The sequence below is a fragment of the Ambystoma mexicanum genome, chromosome 8, assembly GCF_040938575.1.
Source record: "Ambystoma mexicanum isolate Mex_15411 chromosome 8, UKY_AmexF1_1, whole genome shotgun sequence".
NCBI lineage: Eukaryota > Metazoa > Chordata > Amphibia > Caudata > Ambystomatidae > Ambystoma > Ambystoma mexicanum.
In genome coordinates, this window is record NC_090929.1 from 309,147,481 (window position 1) to 309,170,417 (window position 22,937).

Here is a 22,937-nt window from a genome sequence, read left to right on the forward strand (position 1 = left end):
GCGAGCCAGTCTTTAGTAACTGATGGTCATTTTGTTTGTGCTTTTTCTTTAAGCCACTGAAATGACGTGTACAAGAATGAAGGGAGTAGTATCCATACTGCCAGGTCTGGATGCTTTCAAGGGATGTACGCAGATGGATCTACGTTGAAAAACCGAACTCCAAAAGCTCGAGTTACAAAATTGCGAAGCCCTCTTGTTCGCATTTTGTAACTCGAGCTTTTTGGATTTCGGTTGTTTGTCCCCTGCTGTGCATTCAATGTATGCAGGGGACACCCCCGCAGCCCATAACATGGAACTGGGAGAGCAGGGGACACCCCTGCAACCCTCACACCCGTTTTTCGGTGTTATGGGCACGTCTTTTTTTTACCATCCCGAACACGACAGATGAGAAAGCAGTGCAATTGGTGGTGGGGCTTCATAGATTAAACGCAAAGGGGACTGAGGAAGACAGTGGCCCACGTTTCTGTATCTTCCCATTTGCAAAACCAGTAGCATTTTCATATGAAAATCATTTCATGTAATATCTGTGAGGTGTCTGATCTCCTGAGAGGGGTGTCAGCTGATGGTTCTATAGGTGAATGGTTTCCGAGGTCAGGTTCTGAAGAATTCCTGAATTATGTGAATAGCTGTGTTCATAGGCATATATGTAGAACCCTACCCACTTATTGATGACTTACGAGCCACCCTCCTCCGTCGCTGTCCATGTCACAGAGTACCGTCATGGGAGTACAGCCATCGGGGTAGATGGTGTGCCAGCCCCCCACAGTGTTGCCTTTCTGCATCAGCTCCTTGCAACTCTTTGCTCCTGCAAGGATTAGGGAAGAGAGGATGAGTGGAAAAAGCAGGACAAATCAGTCACATTATTTTAGGATAAAAACCCAAGAATGTAGTTGTTACAGTTTGGAAGGGTTGCATCTCCCTTCTAAAACGGATCACAGAAATAAATCAGAAAACACTTTATGGAAACAAAAGTATAAGCTGGTTCTCACAAAGCAAGAATTACGCCTCAAAAAAGCCGTACCATCAACCAGCTTCCTGATACCTAGTCATGAAAGCACTTATCATCGTATTTCAGTACAGATTTATGCAAAAGTATGTGGCCATACACAGTCACAAGGTAGTCACGGGGGAACATCAAAAGTGGAAAATCCGAGAGCAGTGTTTAGAAATTATCTGGAATCGTGGAAGTGTACGAATGCAATTTAACACGTATTCACAAAAGTTAACAAATTGTCTAGGAAGCCTATTTGAACACACTTACTGGTGTAGGTCAAGTGTGGTATGAGTTGGGGAAGTGAATTAGTATGTATGCGAACATGCAACATGTCTTGAGTAAGAATGGAAATGTGTACAATTCTTTAGTATTTTTTTCAATATTTTTAAATTTTTATAAAGCACCACATGCTGCGAAATTCAATGTATGAGTAGAAAGCAGGCAACAGACAGAGTTTGGAGGACGTGCAATAGAAGTAGCCGAAACGCACACAGGACAGGAGCAAGAGCATAAGTAGTGGTCAAGAGGGCAATAAAAGGATAACTCATAGATTAAACAGATGAGTTTTTAATTGCGATTACAAAGAAAGTTATAATATTTTTATGTTTTTCCTATGTGACCTGATATACGTTATCCCTGGAGTTTGGCTAAGCGTGTCAGACAACCAATATTAGGCATTGGTGGGCTTTCTTTGGGAAATCAGGTAGAATGTACACATTTGTATCAGACAGCAGTACATTACATCTGCATATGTTGAAAATCCAGTAAGGTGGTTGAAAATTCCAAGAATGTTTTAGGTGTAAGCTATGACTGGCATAACTTACTGAAAAGTGTCTTTTTTGTGAATCAGCCCCTTATGTGGATAAAGAAAATGATTAGCCACCACAAATTAATTTGGGCATAATAATGATTAAAACAAAATCAACTGAATGCCGTAATATACTATGATTTATAGTAGTATAGTAAGGGACCAAGGCACAGATGCACTTACAGTATAAAATACAGCAGGTGCTTTAATCACACAAGCTTCAACTTAAGTTTAGCTAACAAATATTAAGGGCGACAAGACTCTTCAGTGGTGAAGGATATATGTTTCAGCTCTTTGCATGCCCTACTTCTTGACAGAAGTACCCTATTCAAGTCACTCTTTCCAGAGGAGACCCAAAATAATGGACACATTCTAATTAATGAAACATCAAATGAGTGATATATACTAATGATAAAATTACTAAACCAGGCTCTCAATTACAATACAACCAGTGATTGACAAAGCGAATTTGGACAAATGTTCCATGGCTATGCAATGAAAGATGTATTCCCTAATTGCAACCTTCATGATCATCATCAGCTTCAAAGATGATGCATTCAACAAACTCCAACAGCTAGAAAGTGGTGGTTATGTCAAGATGTACTCATGTCACTTTGAAGTGTAGCTATCCCCACAGACTCCCAGAAAAAAACATGTCTTACAGAAACAATCTGATTCTCACTCAACTCATGAAATGCTGCGACTTAACCTTTGGTTCTTAGTATGAGACTACAGGGCCTGCTCCACCTCAAGAACAAAAGAAACCCTATGCACATTTACACTTTAAGCTTAAAGGGATAGTTCACTCTAAAATGTAATTGGCTGAAAGAATGGGCCATGATCAAAAATATATATATAAAATATATTTTTTAAGAAAGTCCCTATGTACACTTTTGAGCAAATGAGGCTCAAAGTCACACATTTCATGCACTAGGAGGCATGCATTTTGTGAAATGGATGAGCCTCCTGTGCTTGTGTTAATCTCTGTCCTTGCGGCACCCATGAAGCAAAAGCCAGCCAGCTGTAATAAACAAAAGCTACCACCAGGTGGCTTTTGCTTCATTATTGCCGGAGAGCAGAGATTAACAGAAGCTGCTGCTGGAAAGTGATTTTAATTTTTTTTTTTCTTCAATGCTCTGCAAAATAAATGCTGCAGTTTTCTTTCTAACTTAGAAAGAAAACTGCAGCATTTATAGTGTTGTATTTATAAATGCTGCAGTTGTCTTTTTATGTTTTCCGGGCTCTTCCGAGCCGGAGGAGCCTGGGAAATGTAGAAAGAAAACCGTGGCATTTACAAATACAACAACGTTGTATTTCTGAATGTGGCGGCTTTCGTTTTCAGTCTCCTGAGCTTCCCCGGGTCAAGGGAGTCAAGGAGATTCAAAGCGAAAGCCGCCGCAGTCAGAAATACAACATTGTTGTATTTATAAATGCTGCAGTGTTCTTTCTACGTATCCTGGAGCCCCAGAAACGTAGAAAGAAAACCGCAGCATTTACAAATGCAATAACGTTGTATTTCTGACTGCGCCAGCTTTCGCTTTGAGTCTCCTGGGCTCACCTGAAATGGTGGAGCCCAGAAGACTTAAAGCTGAAGCCACCACAATCATAAATACAACTTTGTTGTATTTATGATTTCCGTGGTTTTCTAACCACGGCAATCACAAATACAAATTTATAATTGCTGTGCCTTTGCTTGTAGGCAAGTCCAGGCAATTATGAATACTTCGCCAGAATCCGGCAAAGTATTTATAATTGCTTTGACTTTCATTTTATGTTTTCTGTGTTTCTCTGGGCTTGGGGAGCACCAAAAACATAAAATGAAAGTGAAGGCAGCCTCCTCCATGTTCAGCTCTGCTCTGACTGCAGTAAGTAAACGCTCCCAGTAGGGGGCTTTTGCTGCTTGTTTAGTGCCACCAGGGCAGAGCTTAACATGAACAGAGGAGGCTGCCTGAAATGACAAAATGGATGCTCCCATATAAACGCTTTGAGCCTTGTTTGCTCAAAAGTTTACATAGGAACTTTCTTTACAATTATGTTTAATTTATGTTTTTGATTATTGCCCATCTTTTGGGACAATAACATTTAACATGTGACAGTAGTAGGACACACTGTGTGTGCTTATTTATCATAACATTTCACGAACAGGAAAGATGTGAAACACTTTGGTTGATTCATCAAGAAGCTACTGTTTGGAGGCCACTCTTGACTTAACTCTCTGCTAGAGAGAATATTTTACTCACAAATAAGTTACCAGGAGTAACTCTGGCTTCCTCCTTATTTACTCCTGGAAAAAGAAGAGTGAGTAGGGTGTAAATCAGTAACTTCTCTGTGGATCGAATAGTCTCTCCCATGAGTAACATATAATGACTTATGGTAACTTATTTTTTAATCAGCCCCTTTCCTTGTGACCACTTCATTCACCTATTTCCTACTCTGTTTCATCCTGTGCCTCTCTCCATGCAAATGCAGAGGACATCTTATAATACCTCTGTACTGTTTAGAGCTCACACCTTGTGCCTCATGTGATTCACTTGCCAGATTTTTATGTTGTTGCCTCTTTTCTGGAGCTGTGCATATAGTCCTTGTGTCTGTGCTGGCATCCCACTACTCAAGCACGTCCTTTAAGCCAGGGGTCTGTATGTATTTTTATTCCAGATGTTTTGGACTGCAACTCTCATCAGCCCAAGCCGGTACAATCAATAGTGTGGGATCATGTGTTTCCTAGTCCAAAACTTCAGGAGAGTCACAAGTTGGAAGACACCTGCCAAATGCTGACACAGAGGAAACAACAAGGCATGGCACGTGTATACGCCCCATGCCTCATCTCAACATCCCAGACTACAAAAGCTTTTTTTTCTCAATTCCTGACTCAAAATGAATATCACAGACACTCTCACTCTGAGGACCTTGAACCTTAAGAACAAAGACTTCAAAAGCTTTGAGGCTATTCAACTATACATCTCCAACAATAGGGGCCTTAGCCAAGCTCGTCACATTTCAAGATAGCCTCGCAAGGCATGGACTCCAGACTACAGTTCATGTTGACTAGACAGGGTTTGCTGCCTCCTGTCTCATTAAAGAATATCTTTAAAACACTTACCTTTCTTGCACTGGAGATCGTCCAGAATGGTCGGTGCTGCATAAAAGAAAAAAGGTTTACAGTGTATTTTGAAAATCATAACTGTTCATTTGTAAGCGAAGGTTAAATGAATCAGGTGACAGAGCGAATGAAAAAAAAAAACTAGGGAAAGGTATATGTATCTTCTCTATGGTAATATCCCGGAAATAATAACTAAGAGGTAAAAGCAAATAGGTCAAACGAATTAGTTATACATTGAAAGCAAACAGTAATACGTACAGATATTTTAAATGAAAAATAAAAAAAATAACTCAATATATTATTCTATTGTTTCATTGAAGAAAAACGAAATTCTGTTGAAATATATGCATTTGGCTTTACATATGTGCTCACGGCTTCCTATTTGGTTGCCCCCTGAACTCTCAATCTCATTTCAGCATTCCTGCAGGGGACATAATTCGGGAGAATAGCTCAGAGGCAATGTGCTCGCCTTGGAAACAAGACAACACAGAGCAACACAGGTTCGATAGCCGAGTCCGTGCTTAGAAACCTCTGACTCTTAAGTGCATTATACATAACCAATTAGAATGACCTATTTTCATTTGGCAAGGTATAATTTCAAAATTAGGGCGACACTGCATGGTCCTGAGAACCCTTTTATCCTCCTCATCTGTGCTCCTTGCTAGAAGAGTTTTACGTTTTCTTTTGTCTACTGTGTTTATTTTCATTCAATATTCACATTGTGTTAAATTTGCTTGCATGAGTATGGCTTATTTACTGTAATAAATAGAATTTTTACCACTTTACTTTCAGTACTCCTTCATTATCTTGTGGGCCTTTTTTTATATATACCTAATTGCGCAATTGCCAGATGTGAAGTCTTCAGTCATGAATGAAGAAACTCTATCAGCATCTCTTGCGTGCAGGACATATGCCATATGAGTAACAATCCAACCACTAGAAAAGGTGAAAATCCCATACAGCCTTTGGTATGGAGGCCCATGTCTGGTTCTGGGGATCACCAAGAGAGTGACTCAAGGGGCCGGGTGCCAGTGAGCGTTGGCGGAGGGTTGTATGGGGAGGATCACTGGTAACCAAACCGTGGTCTCTGTCAAATTTGAAGGGACAGTTACAGTGGCTCATCACAGGGTGGTCTTGGAGGTCTAGGACATACCTATGCCACCAGCCCAGCAGGACAGGCAATCCTGAAAAGCTTCAACCCGGTTAAAATCCCACGTGCGACGTTGCTGGGCAATAGTGGTGCACCTCCTTCATAACTGAACTGAGAGAAACTGAAGCTCTCCCTGGGCAGACCCAAAACTCCAGCACAGAAAGATAGCTGTTTCTCTTCTTGGCAATGGTAGTGTGTTTTCCAATACAGCAACAGCTTCACCCGGACCATCAAAGGAGTCAATCCACAAAGTTCAGAGCACCTGAGGTGAAATCAGCAGATACAATGATGCCAATCTGCAACTTCCTGAAACCAGACAGCTTCTTAGGGGGAAATTAAATTACAGAAGGATTGTTACTGGGAAGATATGCTCATGGCAATTATATAATGCTTCTTTTTCACTGCATGCTCAACCTTAAAACAGAAACAAAGTGTTCTGAAAGCTTATCAAGAGTGTGTCCAGGCTCTTGCTCACATACTGGATACACCAGGAACTCAGCAAAGCAAAAGCAGCACGAGGGAGGGTCAGGAGTGAAAGTTTAGTATCCATTCCAGGAGACAGGCTAGATATAGGCTTGTCCAGTCGCTTGAACCAGAAACAGCCCAACTGTGATCAGAGACCACATCCAAGTCCAGTTCTCACATAATTACCAGCCACGGGTGCAGACCGTCTTCTTCAAGACCCACCCGAGGGGAGAAGGTAACACAGTATACAGGCAATTAGCCCCAGTGGCTCAGTGTGGGTGGCGGAAGCAGGAGCCTTTGGTCTAGAGAAGGCTGCAGAACGGAGAGTGGTGGAATAGCAGAGGTTGGGGAGATAAAGGAGATTGAAGAGGAGGAGGTGGTGAGAGCTAAGACAGTCAAAGAGGAGAGGGTAGCCTCAGAGCATGAGAGGGGGCGGAAGGAGGTAGTGGCATTTAAGAAGGTGAAGGAAGAGATAGTAGCAACAGAGAGGGGACAGAAGGAGGTGGTGTGATTTAAGAGAGTGATGGAAACAGTTGTAACATCAGAAGAGTATGGTTGCAAAACTATGCAAAGAAGGAGTGATACAAAGAAGTTAGATTAAGGAACACTCTGGGGCTCACGTTCTATTAAAACCTAATTTGGTGGTGGGGTCCTTTTACATTTACACTGTAACGTAAATGGGTCCCTTCCACCAAATTTGTGCCATTTGCACAGCAGGGTGCATATGTATAGGGCAAAAGGTGGCATACAAGTGAGTACACCACCTTTTGATTGCCACATTTGGACTCCGCCGTACAAAGTGAGTAACCGCTGCCTGGGATACTGCTATGCCATGCAACATTTAATTTTCATTGGGAACATCGCTTCCCATGCTCGTATGGCTGGGAGCATGTACAATGGATCCCTGTGCATATTATTATTATTATTATTATTATTATTATTATTATTATCATTATTATTATTATTATTATTATTATCCGCCTTTTTTATGCTGATGCATAAAGCTGGAGGACCCTATAGGGATCTCCAGCATTTGTGTGCATGCCTGAAAATCAATGCTGGTGCAAATGCTGGAGTATTTGTATGGTGGAGAGGAAGAGCGGGAGCAGAAAAACAAGTTGGGTTCTGCCCCTCCTCTCCGCCATACAAATTAATGAAAATGAGCCATGGCGTGAATGCAAGACATTAAAGCTTTACTCAAGGCTTTTACGATTTACATACACATTACGGCTCTATGGACCATGATCCCCTATGAGGTGGAGATAAAAGTGAAGGTGATATGAAGGAGATAAAAGGTCTAACATCACGGGTAGAAATAAATACCACAGACGATGTAATGCCCAGAGGAGGATTTGATTTAGAGGCAATAACAGTTGGCAGCTAGACAGTGATAAGCCAGATAATATCAGAGGAGGGAGGAGGGATAAGGCCATCTCCAGATGAAGGAAAGAGATCAAATCAGCTCCTAAGTAGCCAAAGCAGGGAAGCTCCAGCATGCCAGATCGGTTGCAGGAGGCACCAGACAGGATCAGGGAAGACTACTGTGAGATTAGAGAGGTGCGGGAAGAGACTTGGAGGATGCCCAGGCAACACCCAGTTACCTCTCTCTAGCTCTCACTGCTGTCTAAGTGCACTGACCCATCTGCTCACAAGACCTTGCACCAGAGTGAGTTCTGAAGTGTGATACCTAGAAGGCTTAAATTTAGTAGAGATTGAGAAGAATGATTTGGTTCACCCTAAACCACTCAACACCAGAAACGGTAAAACTAACCCCTTTTAAACTATATGCACTGTGTTGTTTGCTTATAATGCCTAGGAGCCTTCAACTGCAGAAAAGACATTGGACAAGGGCTGGGTCTCTTAGCAGAACAAGACCTGATCAATTAGGAGAGAACCATCCTTACTTTTGATTCTGCATCTAACGCTATGATCTCTTTTGAACAATCCCAACTAACCGGTAAACACGCAGAGTTCAAGTGTCCTGTGAATCAAAAGCACCTCCACTGGAAATTACTGTACTCTAAGTTACTCTGTCATTTCGTTCCATCAATTTTAAGATGCTTTCCCCCATTAACGCATCTCCTATGAAATTTGTAAAAATCTCACAGAAAAGGATCAGTCAGCATAGCCCACCAAACTAAGACAAGTGCAACATTGCATGCATGACAACAGTTTCCTGCCACTTACCTTTCATGCTTTATAGTTTGCAACATTTCTTAAAAAAGACAATTTTTGATGTGTGCATTGACAACAGTACTATTCATAAATGCGCATAATGAAATTAAAGAACAGAAACAATGGCTCCACTCATGTAGCAAGCATATATATCTGTAGAAAAATACATGCAAATGCATAGACAAAAATATTCTGCTTTGCAGTCTGTACATCTTTCCAAACCTTTTTGTCATCCTTCCACAATGAGAAGTTCTCCATTTTCAAAGTGAATACTCATACACCAATACACACACTTGCTAAAAAGGACATTATACAATACACTTGCAAATGACCCCCTACCCCTTTAACAAACATGCGTATGCTCCCAAGTCCTCATTCATATAGTAAGCCATCCATTTATACAAACACAGTTTCTCTTCTTGCCAAGGCATCCACCTACACTCTTAAAGAATGTATTGTACAAATGCAATGACTATGCCATTAGCCAACATATTTTCTTACCATCTTCTTATACAGGTGCAGTACCCACCTCTCTCATGAAAGCCACTGCCGTGTGCACTTCAAAGTAGAACCTGCAATAAACCTACTCTCACCATGCAACAAAGTAAGTACAATAAAATCATAGTGTTTTACATCTTACTGGGAGAGTGCACTATTCTTGTATTGTAGAATATAGATTTGCAGCAACCCACCAGTGTGTACTTCATTGTTATACATGACACCTCAACAGGTGCTCAGTGTTTATTATGTCGCCACCATTAGACTAATCCCCACATAGTAAGATACTGTCCTCAACCTTAAGTTAGAGGTCATTACACAGTGGCACACTTACATTTATATGCCTACACTCATATTGAACCACTCATGCAAATTGCACACATATACATTTCAAAATCTCCACACCCACACTTCCCTTTCTTCTCCAACAGCTACTACACAATGGCTACCAAACTGCAACTCCGTAGAAAGCAACGCAGAAACAGAGCCATGCAACCTAAAAGCATAGACAGTAGCCATCCACTGCAAGCAGAACTTATACAGAAAGTTGAAAGAGAAGAGCTAATACAGTCATTAACCAAAACAGATGCACCTACTAGTAAAGAAAGTGTAATTCATCTGTCAAAATGTGACAATGAAAAGAAAAGCACTAAAAAGAGTGCAACTCGCATACTACTAACAGAGCACGTACAAATGGTAATGTAACCACAAGCAACATTCCAAAAAATGTATTTTACAAAAAATATTCCAGCACAGAGTCCTTCAGAACCTTATAAATAGAGGGGAGAAATCATGCTCAACCCTCAAAACCTACAGCAGAAAAGTAATCCTGGTAGCTCTTGTAGACAGTGCAATTATCGTGAAACAGAGATTGTTTATAGTAATTTTAAACAGAATGAAACCACTAACAACATTAATTGGTAAACTACAAGCAGAACTTCAAAACAAATGCAATATCAGCATAGATACCTTTGGCCACATCTGTACAGGTGAGTGGAGTCACACCACCAACACAGAGCCATACTTCAATGAAGAATCATACAAACAAGAGCAAACAAACCAAGATGCCTTACATCAGAGGGTATGAAAAGATACACAATACCATAATGGAAGAAGAAACACTGCTTTCACAAATATCCCCATCAAACTTAGATGTCACTCTCCAGTCCACCAAACCAACATGCCTCACCTACAAATGGCCTTTCACATCAATGTGTGACATTCGCCAATGCTTAATCAAATCTTTGCAGCAGTTCCACAATCACTAAGTGAAATGCAACGAGAAAAGAAAAATGAAAATACTACAAACTATGGACTCCTGTCCAATGCGCAACTACACAGGAATACGAGGACATTCCTTATCCTGTATTTCTGGACCTGCTTGCAAAACCACCTTCCTCAGTATCAAAATGTTAGCAACCCACCATTCAACTGTCGGAAATCTAGTTTACAAACTGTACTATGCAAAAAAATCCAGCTTTAGCAGTGGAACATTTAAATGATATTCTCCTACATGGTGCAGCCAAACAAGTGCTCGAAGAAATAGAGCACATCCATAGAAAATATTGTGGAACTGAAGAGCACCTACAAACTCCAGCATTTTCAGACAAAAGTAATGACAACATTGCAGATGTCAACTTTTTATGCCACACATACAAAAAAGAAATCCCAAAGTTCAAAAGCACATCTGCTGAAATGCTAAACCAAGTATGTGTGTGTTGTCATAGAACTTCTATAGAAAGAGCAACAAAACTATATATATAATACAGAAAATAGAAGACAATGAGGAATCCCAACGGTTTCAATTAGCTCTGTACCTTATAGCTGAAAAAACATATGAAATTACTAACAGCTCTATATTGTGCACATAGTGCACTGCAAAACTTGACAGTAAACAAATGCTTTCACTGGCGATCAGTAATCATTTGAAAGCATTTCCAGTACTAAATGCACTGCAGCAGCTTAATTTGTATGAGAGCATTATAACCCAAACCGTGCACCCATTTCAAGCAATAATACGACTTCAACCAAAAACTGAAAAATTGCCTCCCACCGAATTACTGGGAGGCATTCGCAGGAAAGTAGTTTATTTACCATTAGATCTAAAAGAAAATGTAGACACTCTACGAGTACAAAGGCCAATAGAACAATCTTTGATTATTCTGGTAAATGGTGTACCTACAAAAGACAAAAGAAATTGGCAGCAACTACTGGACTTAAACAAATTTAGGGAAGCCTTGGAATACCTTAAAAAAACAATGACTACTACAAGGAAATAAATGTTGAAGAAAACCTGAGATAAACCACTGAAATAATTCAGGACTCCTCAACAAGAGGCCAATTTCAACATCTAGATCCTACTGCAGCCTCCAATATTTTAGATCACTATACAATTCACTCACTGCACTCCAAAGACACCATGGACGATGCACAAGAAACATATCAAATGAGGCTAGCCAAAAGAGCGCCAATCAGTATATGGGAAAAAAGAGTAGAAGCACAAGCCTTTCTTCTACTCTTCCTAACTGGAAAAGGTGGAAGATATGATGAAAGATGGACACAAATAACGGCATCAGAATACTGCTGTTTACGAATGTATTCTGAAGACCATACATTTAAACAGAATGTGGAGTACATATTCCAGGTCCTCTTTGAAAGTAAACAGGCAACACTACGTTATGGAGTTGTGCACACATTGAAAACAGGTTCCAATTTCCAAAACATGTCTGCTAGACAGCTACTTCAAAAGGTACAAGACAAGGATAACAATTTACAGTCAAGTATTACAAATCTATTGGCAAACATGCATGGTTCAAAAGAGTACTGGTTCTGATGGCATGCAGATGTACGTTGTATGCTACACAACCATGGCCCACCCACATGGTTTGTCAATTTAAGTTGTGCAGAGTATGCATGGGAAGACTTGCACACTTTCCTAGGCATAGCAATCAAAAACAAAACAGGTGTAGACATGAAAACACCAGGAGAACTTTGCTCTCTTTATCCTGTAAAATGTTTCACGGTACTTCCATCATTGCTTCCTTGCCATGCTGCACTTCATTTGCAATAAAACACTTCCTCCTCTCAGAGAAGTGCAACACTTCTTTTGGAGAAAGGAATATCAAGCCAGAGGAGCACCACACATCCACATGCTTTTGTGGATTACAAATGCTCTTAAATTTGGTGAGGCGAGTGATGAAACTGTTTTGCAGTTCATTCACAAATATGTCACTTGCGAAATCCCTTCAGAAAGTACACAGTGACCCACAAGCACAAATTTTGCAATTCTAAAGACACAAGTGTGGCAAGTATTGTCGGCGCAAATTTAAGAACAGAGGCAAATACTACACCAAATGCTGCTTTGGTTTCCCTAGACCAGTTTCAGCAACAGGGCAAGTAAATGACTTCATGTCTCCGGTTCGACACGGTGTGAAAGGGAACACTCCTAAGAACACATACTGCATAAAAAGGAGCGAAGCATCACAGTACATCAATGATTACAATGCAATAATTGCCCTCCTATGGAATGCTAATGTTGATGTACAGTACATTGCAGACAATTCCACTGCAGTTGCACGATATGTCACAGCCTACTTAACCAAAGCAGAGAAAACAAAGCTCAAAGACCTCTGGGATGACATATCATCTGACAAAACACTGGCACACATTTATTTACAGCTTTGGCATTAAAATGCTGTCCCATAGAGAATGTCGCTGCTACGAAGCTGCAGACCATTTAACCGACACCGCCTTATACGGGAAATCTGAAAACATAATGTGGCTAAGCCTTGGCCCTGCCGCATCCAGAAAAAGAGTACTTAAATCGTGCGAAGACATACAAACAATAGCCAAAAACAATCCCAATAGCCAGGACATTTTGAAGAACAACTTATTTGACACATACTATCCAAACAGGAGTAATACTTTAGAAGCCATGTGCCTGTACCAGATAGCCCAAAACTTCTCATACAAAAATAACATTAAACCAGATGAGAAAAAAAGGTAGATACAGAGAGGAAAGTTGTGAAGGCAGCCTGGTGATACTTACCAAATGCAGCCTAATTAATCAAATGAAATTTTCATTAAACGCTCCTCAACACAAAGAACTGTACTTCATGGCATGGCTCTACTGCAATTTATCAAACCATGGAGAAAAGAAGAAGATTTATTAGCCACCCACGCCTCCTATGAAGATGCTTTCAATGAAAGTGAAAGTACAATTACAGATGGAAATGTTACACAATGGAAAACCATATTGGACAATGAACGCCAACAAGAATAAGAACTGCAAGCACAACTAAATGTAGACACTTCTGAGAGCAGTGGATCTTCTATAACAGGCAGCCAAGAACCACTTGGGCAGCAACTCATAGCAAATGTGGCAGAATTAGCCATTATAGAAGTAACCACCACCATGTTTCAGTATGAGCAATCTGCAGAAGAGTTGGCTGTACTGAAATCCCAACTAAACAATGAGTGTACCATTTTTCTATAAGTAACTGAAAAAAGTGAACATGATATACAGCACAGAAGTAAAACATGTACCTGTGACAACTACAAACCTCTATTGCTGTATGAAAGTGGTGAAGATGTGTCAGGGAAAACATTCGTAATAAAAATGATCAGTAAATACCTCCAACAATTAACAAACAGCAACCTTTCAGCTGTTGTAACTGCCCCCACAGGTTTAGCTGTCTACAACATAGGTGGTGTCACTCTACACTGATTGCTACTCCTTCCAGTAAAAGACCAAATCAAATTAGAGTACTATGAACTTTCAGAAGAAACTGCTATGGAGCTACGGAGAGTTTTGAAACAAATAAAAATGCTCCTAATAGATGAGGTCAGCATTTTTTCTAACCTAATGTAAGCTTTGATTCAACTTGGATTGCAAGAGGTCCTCAAAACAAACTACTAAGAACTGTTTAGAGGAAAACATGTAAATGTTTTTTGGAGACCTCCTTCAATTAACACCAGTGAAAGGTGAACCTATCTTCAAAACCTTAGGACACAAAGTGTGCCGTAAAAGTCTTGGAAGCATCAGGAATGTAAATCTCTGGCAACATTTCAAATACAGAGAACTAACTCAAAACATGTGCCAGTCTGCAGACCTCACCTATGCCAACATTTAAAAAACATACGGATTGGTGTACTATCAAAGGAGGCGCAGTCTACCCTCAATACTAGACACATCCATGAGCTGTATGGGCACAACACATGTGCTGCTGATGTCATGGAACAATTAGCTCACAAAAATGTCACCTGTATGTGCTTAATGCCAACTCTATCAAGCTGTGCACAATTCAATGCAACCATTCTGAGAAAAGAAAAACAACCACTAGTGGAAATTCATGCCATAGACAAACTGGACATACACGGTATGACCAAACCTATTTGTCAACAAGTCATAGCATGACTAAATACCTTATAAAACGCTTTCTCCAACACAGCTGGTTTGGAGAACATTTTAACATTATGTGTGAACTGTAGAGTAATGCTAAAGCATATCCTTGATGTAGAGCAAGGTTTATTGAATGGAGCACTTGGTACAGTTGGTGGCTTCCACACATAGCCACGGGACAACAGCATTCAGTTTGTCAACATCCAGTTTGACAAACTTTCAGACATTAAAAAGATAGGATGCAAAATGGCTCGATTCCTTCTTTTCAAAGACATGTATGTACGCAGAGAACAGTTTCCTCTGTTGCTAGCTTATGCAGTAACTATTCATAAATCGCAAGGTCTAACCTTAGATGAAGCCTTGATTGATATGGGCAGCACAGTCTTTAAAGACGGTGTGAATTGCGTAGCACTGTCACGGCTACGTACACTGGAAGGACTATATCTAGTGAATTTTGGATGGAACTGCAGTCAGCGCAGACATTCCTTGCATCATAGAGTACAATAGACTATGTTCACTCTACACACCACATCTGAAAATGTACCCTGTTCCTCAGAAACCCAAATATTTCAAAAGAAATCTCATTCAATCAGAAGTTCTAAATGACTTGGCAACCGTCCCACCAAAGAAATTGAAATAAGCTCATACTCCATCAACTACCAAAAGCACAGACAAAAGGAGTCAAAAAGACAAGACATACCCAACTCACACACAAAAAAGTGCTGCTTCAACCAAAGCACGTGCCCTTCCATCAAAGTACTCAGACACAGAAGACCTGGTCCATTCAAATGTTCTAATACAATAGGTGTTACTTGCTATGCAAATGTAACAATGAATGTTCTATTCCAAATGCCAGCAATTGTTTAAAACATTTATTTAATGGCGCAGACCAGTTGTATTTATAAATGCTTGTCCTTCTCAGAAATGCAGTGAGTAATCCTGCCAACATTTACAGTGTTTTAGGAGTAAGGCAAGAATTGGACTACTCTGCTGGAATGGTTAAATTCATGTTAAACAGACAAGAAGATCCACAGGAATTTCTAATGTACTTACTACAAATACTGGAAAGGAAACACATGCTCATAAATGAAATCTTTCAGATTTCCTACATGTGGAAACATGCATGCAGTCTCTGCAACCATGTCATTCAGGAACAAATCCCTATCAAATGATTTTTTGTATTTATCAATACCTAACTGTGACTCCATTCCATTTCAGCAACTGGTGCAAAATGCAAACCATAGCATATTGTCTACGTCGTGCAAATTTGATGATCATTCGAGGCTACATCTACACTCACATAGTAAATATGTAATTGTAATGCTCTTAAAATACAATGCAGAGGGAACCAAAAACAACTGCAAACTGCCTGCCTTCACATATGGGCAGGTATCACTTGGCAAGAAAACCTTCACAACAGTAGCCATATTCTACCACTTAGGCGACACACCAGTGCAGGCCACTATACTGCATACATTAGAAAGCAATAGTCATGGTGGGAATGCAATGATACTCCCATCATTCAAAAACAGAGATTACCTGCAAATCTTGCAAATGCATACTTAATATTCTTGAAGCCAAAATGTAGTAATTGATGTACAAACCTGCAATACCCTACTCCCCAGCAACTACCAATATCTTTGTAATTGCACAAAAAAAGAATTTGCTTCCACACTCTGGACCTAAAGCAACTTAGCATACAGCAAGTATTCAGGAAATGCATTAAAGTCTGTGTTGGACAATTTTATCCCCTATTAACCCAATGAGTACACTCAGACAAACAATACATGTACAGAAATGACACTAGCAGTATTTTCCACATGGTAGGTAAAAGGGAAAGTACTAAGTATGATGGTTCAAAACTATCCTGTAGCCTCTGAAACCAGCAAGTACGCAAATGAGTCACCACCTGTCTATGAATACTCATACAAATGTAATACATATGCAACTATCACTACGTAAACCCTTAATGGTACACAAGCACATCAGAATGGACACAGATGTGAAAGTAGCGACAGGAATGCACAAACTTGTAAACGTACCCTATAGGAATGGGACACTGTAAACAGTTAGAATACGCCACCTGGTATCTAACTGCAACAACAATACTACAATGTTACTTGCAGCATTAAAACAACCCAACTCGACCTTCAACAACCACTGTGCGACAAACATATCCTCAAACACTTCCAAAGTATGAACAGTTACAGTACGCCAACAGGTACGTAACTACCCTCAAAATTCTGCAGTAACACAGTACAATGGCACAATAATTGCAAAACACCAGCAGCAACCAAATGTATAAAGAAACAGTGCTACAAAAAGGAAGCAGTTAAACAATTATAAAACACCAACTGCTATACAATGCCACCCATACTACCAACATGTATAGACCAGAAATCGTATATCATTGCAATTCCTCCTACTTCAAGAGCACACCTTAGAAATTGCTATAACCACTGCAAACATTACTGTAATTAATTGTGCACCATAGCAGCAAAGAAGTTCAGAAGGATTTCGTTTAATCCAGCATTGATTTCTTTTCTCCACACACCCAGTGATTATGCAAAGAAACACATGAACTGTGCACATTGCACAGTACACTAGTCCAAAGCATTGTACTTATGAAGTACTAGTTATGAGGGTCCACAAAGTAAATAAATATATGCAATGTAGTGGACTGCAAAGTAATGAAATACCTGCTATGTTCTCTTTTCCCGCAGATAATTCAGCAACGATTACTACACCATTCTTTTTCCCATACATCAAAAACAGCACAGGCCCTCCGCAATCCAAACAGTAAGTAAGAAATTATTGATATCATACTCTCTGTAATTTCCACAGTGCAATGTGTTCACATATTTCTGCAATCCACATAGCAATGCCACAATTTACAATGTACACCTACATTACACTATGCAGCTTGTGCCTACGTCCTACATGCTTCACTGCACCCTTTACAGATTAGGGGCTCCAGCAGCCATGCACTCAATGTTGTAGACAATGCCCACAACTACTGCAGCACAGTACAACCATGCATACAAACATCTATCCACGTACCACAAACCCCACACATAACACAGCCACCTACCCCTTAGCCAGTGCAGTTCACATTGCATGGCATTTCTTCCACACAATGGATAACCTCTTTCCTACATACACTGTTCACCTAAGCCTATAATAAGTGGACACATTGAATGCACTATAGTACAGTAACCTACCTGATAATCTGCACAATCACAACAATGCAAGCTGAACAATGAATCCATATGGCTTACGGGGCTGTCGTATGTGCTGCACATTTGCCTCCTCGCATGCCACTGGCACCTTTTAGGGCATTAGGTCATCTTTATTGTTATGTACACCATTTCAGAAGACGGTATACAACACAGATTTAACTGGAGCACATGGTACATAGCTCAGCAGCTATATTTGACACTCTGAGTTACACCTTAAACTTTCAAACTTCTGTTTCCCTTTCTTAATGTGTAATGGAAACACCATTTGAAAACCATACCCCCTTACAGTGTTTTAAGGAGGTATGAAGTAAATCCTTTTCTTTGATCAATGAGAGCCCCAACCATCTTCATGCTGCAATACACCAAACTGCATACGATGGCCCACCCACGTATGCTGAGCCATCACACACAAAGTCTGTCATCGCATACCATTCCCTCATAACACACTGCTCATATAAATATTCCTTAGGACCTGTGAATGCACATTTAATGTATGTTGCCATCTGTGCATTCAGTGCAGCATGTGTACGGCACCATCATCTCTCCTTAGGCGTCATACTAACTTCACCGTAATGACCCTACCACCATTCGGAAAAACACATGGTAAAATCGAAACACGTTGCCGACTGGATCCTTTTATTTGTCCGGCATGGTCTCTGGAAAGCGAAAACTAACATACCTCTCCTTCAACGGGAGAAAAGCTCATTGTAAAACAGCCTTGACTGGGAAGCATGATTAGCCCCAAGGGCAGTCATTGATGGAATTGCAGTTGCTCTGCCCATGTGCCCCAAAGCAAGCATTCAATACGCCGTACACAGCAATTTGTCATCCACACAATACAAGCATGGAATTTGCTGAAGTTATCTAAGTACAACTTTACATAACATTTGTGCTAGGATTAAAATGTATTAGGCTGCAGTTCTGTGTGCATAATTATGAAGTTACTTTACCGCACACTTTCTCTGTGTGCATTGTACGGGGGAATGTAATGGCAGTAGTCACACGCCGTTACAGTACCATGTCTCCACCATTCAGCATAAATGGCAGCTACCATTGTAATTCATTTTGTTGCCATGCTTCTCCAGCCCCTGCAAATCCAGACATAAAGGACAAGATAGAAAGGGAACACAACTCATGTGGTGGAACAGCACACCTTATGCTCAATCGTGTACTGCTACATTGCCTGTTTTATGATCACTAAGCCCTTTCAAACAGGTACCAGTTCTACACAGCCTCATTGTATTCAAAGTAATAATGGCCAGAGGTGCACGTAGCACTCGACCGGCACACAAACGTCGACAGCTCATATTTTAGTGTAGCATTTTTTAGCAAAACAACTCCTGCATTTTCCTGCAATCAGAAGGAACCTTCATGAGGATTTTTTGTTTAATGTTTCTTACGACACATACAGACAGATTGTGCCGTGGGTCTAACGACACTTGCTGGCACTGTCATTTTTTGTAAAAAGGAAACACATGAAAGGAGGGTCTGTTGGAAACGTTTGAAAGACATTTCACATTGTGGAGCCGTAGAAAGACAGTATCACCTGCAAGGCAGTGGGTGAACATATGACGCTACTCATTCACCCACAGTAGATCACCCAACGGTCCATGAGGTAGCCACCTACAGCCCGTTTATGACATCCTTCCTGTAAATTGTTGTTCTGTACGCTGCCACTAATAACAGCTACTTACATGTATTCTTATTCCTGTTTCTTCTCAGATACCTTGCACCTCACTGTGCTTTTTACTCCTTCCACATTCCAACAGACGGGTGATGGACCAATCATTGCAAGTTTACCATAAAAAATGTATTTTCCGTCGTTCTTATCTGTGCCGACCGATATGGGCCTGCATGTCCATTTGCAGTTTCGGCAATAAGAAGCAACCTGCAAACCTTTATGCTATAAGGCATCACAGAGGCAACAGCTGGTACCTTTCCTACCTTGAAAAGAAAATGTGTTTTTCCACACGGCCCACCAAGGACCATAAACTAATCCTTTTCCCACTTTGCCAGACAACAAAATAAGTACAGAAGTGCACAGATAGCATTGGACACTGAAATTGGTTTGCAAAATAAAACAGCAGTGATTGCAGCCACCTTACATGTTCTTGTGAACATTCTGTAGCAAAATAAAGCATGTGCAACAATTCACAGTGTTGTTCGTAAAGTATGGACATTTTCTGTAACCGTACGCTCTGTGTGCACATGTATGCTTTTGCTTTTCTTTATGTTGTTGGTTTCCGGACCTAGGTGCTCACATGACAGAGTGGGCCACGCTGGGCATGCACATTAGTAAAGTACCTGGGGTGCACGCTGTAAGCAAGGACTGTCCACAAATAATATCTTCTATGCAAGCGAGTGTTGCAATTGTGTATCATGCCCACACGTAAAGGTAATGCAAACAATGCATACATAAAAACTGCACACAATAGGAACACCAACCGCGTTTGTTGCCCATCTCAAAAACTACTCAAAAGAAAGCTAACATTGAGATGGCCTGCCGTCCTGTATATGGCAGGACTTAAATGCATAAATAGTTTTGTCTGGTGCAAATGTATGTGGGTCAGTCTGTACATTATCCATATTTTACATGTGTGATGCTAAGTAACTTGTATCATGTCGCAATGTCTTCCTTCACTCTGAAAGCAAAGGGCATGATTAGGGGCACACCATACCAAACACAAATAGTGGCATGTCAGTCTGTGAACAGCAACAAGTCCAATGACATACACCATATGCAATTCTAGGCACTTCACGTCACCTCTTGTTGTGTACCAAGCCTAAAATGTCCTCCACAACCATTCTGTAATCATGACCACCCACAGGACAGATGCATATTTCCAAGAGTGTACGCTGCAGTTACGTATGAGTGTAGGAACGGACCCAAAGAAGGCAATAATGTGAAACCTACTTCCAACCAGTGGTCAGAATGTTACGTCCAAGGGCCCTGGTCATGCACACAAGGCAGTAGGGGCTTGACACTCACAACACAATATGGTACACGGAATGGAAATATCCTGATATCATCTGCAATACACTCCCCATCCCCAATAGAGTCTGCCTGCACTCACCACAGAAGGTAGTGGCCTGTGCATCTACCCGACAATGAAGTATATGTGAGTATGTTAGGGAGAATTACTCAAAAATGTGATATTTCCTTCACCTTAGAGACCCCCAGCAACTTTATTAGATTTTGAGGACTTGATATTCTTACCTAGAAAGAGTTTGAGCCTTTTTCCCACTATTTCATGTGTTTTGGTGTGTGTTTTACATTGGTGTTCTTTGAATATGAGGTTTTAGATAACTCCATAGGCATCATCTTTTCATGTGTGTCACACAGCACCTTCAGTGCAGTGACAGAGGGGTGTCTTTTTGACTTGCCAGAGGTTTAAATACCTTCTATGGGGTAAACTACTGTTTCCCAGAGAATCTAAAGTGAAATTGACTTTACTAGTCTTTCCAAATTCATAGACCCAGCACACACCATCTTACAATGGAGTGCTGGAGGGGTTATATAGTATCCTCTGTGTCTAAATACTAATGTAGCAGTCAAATGCTACCCTTTCCTATTGAAAAGGCTGATGGCAGTGGTTTTACAACAAACTACCATGATTTATCCCGACAGCGAACACCGTTAGCTAAAAATCATGGTAACCATGTTTTTCAAAATGGCGCCTTAAGCCCCTTTGTTTAAACAGGTCCTGGTCTTCTTTTTCTCGCTGTTTCCTTTTGGAAAAGTCCTTCTAGTGTTTGTGCGTCAAACCAGGTTTGGTCCCTTTGTTTGTGTGCCTTTGGCGGGCTTCAGGAGTGAAGACCGCCTCTGGGGTCTGAGTGTCTGGGGTGGGCAGGAAGTGAGGGAGATACCCAAAACTCCTTGTGCTTAGTCTCATAGGAGACCCAAATGCACTCTGGCATGATTGGCTGGCAGACTGTCCGGCAAGGACAGCCACCCTGCTGGGTGAGTGACAGCTAGGCTGGAATGAAAGGGAGAGAACTATTTAAAATGCAAGTCTCTTGGACTGGAAGACAGAGTCGACCACTGGAACGAAAGAACCAAAGACGAACTGGAAGAGGACGGCTGCTGCAACTCCTGGACCGTTGGTTTGCCCATTGAAGCTCTGCTGCAGGTCCGAATTGCCAAACTCCTTTCGACAGAGAAGCTCCTTCAAGGACGGCTTCTTCCTTTGAGTTGGTGGCACCAATCAACTCATAAGCCAACTGGATACCATTCTCAAGGCTTGTTAGGATTAACCAGGGAGAGGGACACCAGCTTGTGTGTTTGAATCTACAGCTACTGGAACTGAAGTGACTCCATCTTGTTTGCTTTTTCGATGATCCCGTGCAGTGCAGCAGTCCCCGATTTCCTCCCTCTTGTCCCCACAACTGAGGCTCAGGAACAGTGAGATCTGTAGGAACTGCCAGGAACCAACAAGTTCAGCAGCATTTGTTTCTTCATACTAAGGTACTGTGCCAACCCGTTTGTGAGAACGCCACTCTCGTGGTGAAAGTTCATTAAACTTTCCCAACTTGAAGGCCTAATCAGCTTGTGACCCAACATATGATTCTTTTTCGCCTAAACTACGTCTAGGAACTTTTGCAAAGACTTTCCTATCCAGAACAGTAGCCCATTGACTTTGGCCTAGGCCTATTGACTTGAATTGAACTCTTCTGGTGAACTGAAACTATTAGCCCTGCCTAACAAGTATATGTGATCTATTCTACTTACCTTGTCCCTTTTACTCACTTCTAAGTAACTGAACTGCCATTTTGCTCCTACTTCAGAGGAGATCAAACTGTCTCAAAATCTTAGAGTTTTGCATTGAAGTGTATTGGTATATTATATTAAGTTGCTTCCTTCTAGTGAAATGTTTTCTAAATTATTGTGTAATAAATTAATAAGTGTTTTACCAAGAAACCTTGAATATAAGTGTCTACTTGAACCACTGGGATTGAAAGACCTCTGTGTAACCTCTTGTACTGCTCACATTCACTCTTGAGATAAGTCTGGCTGCTCAGCTCGCTACCAAAAACTGTGGTACAGACTTATACCAAAGGTTGGTTTGACTTGCACATTTAGTCCTAATTGTACGTGGTGGTCCCAGAA

At 40.9% G+C, this 22,937-nt stretch overlaps 1 protein-coding gene across 1 annotated transcript in view; it reads right to left on the bottom strand.

Annotated features, from left to right (window-relative positions):
* Nucleotides 1–22,937, bottom strand: part of LOC138471866 (ficolin-1-like) — a 396,029-nt gene that overhangs the window by 271,881 nt on the left and 101,211 nt on the right. The window contains exons 6-7 of the mRNA XM_069609725.1: nucleotides 4,903–4,938; nucleotides 678–805 (exon numbers count right to left, since the gene is read on the bottom strand). Coding sequence (XP_069465826.1) covers nucleotides 678–805; nucleotides 4,903–4,938 — 164 coding nt within the window. The remainder of the gene's footprint in view (nucleotides 1–677; nucleotides 806–4,902; nucleotides 4,939–22,937) is intronic.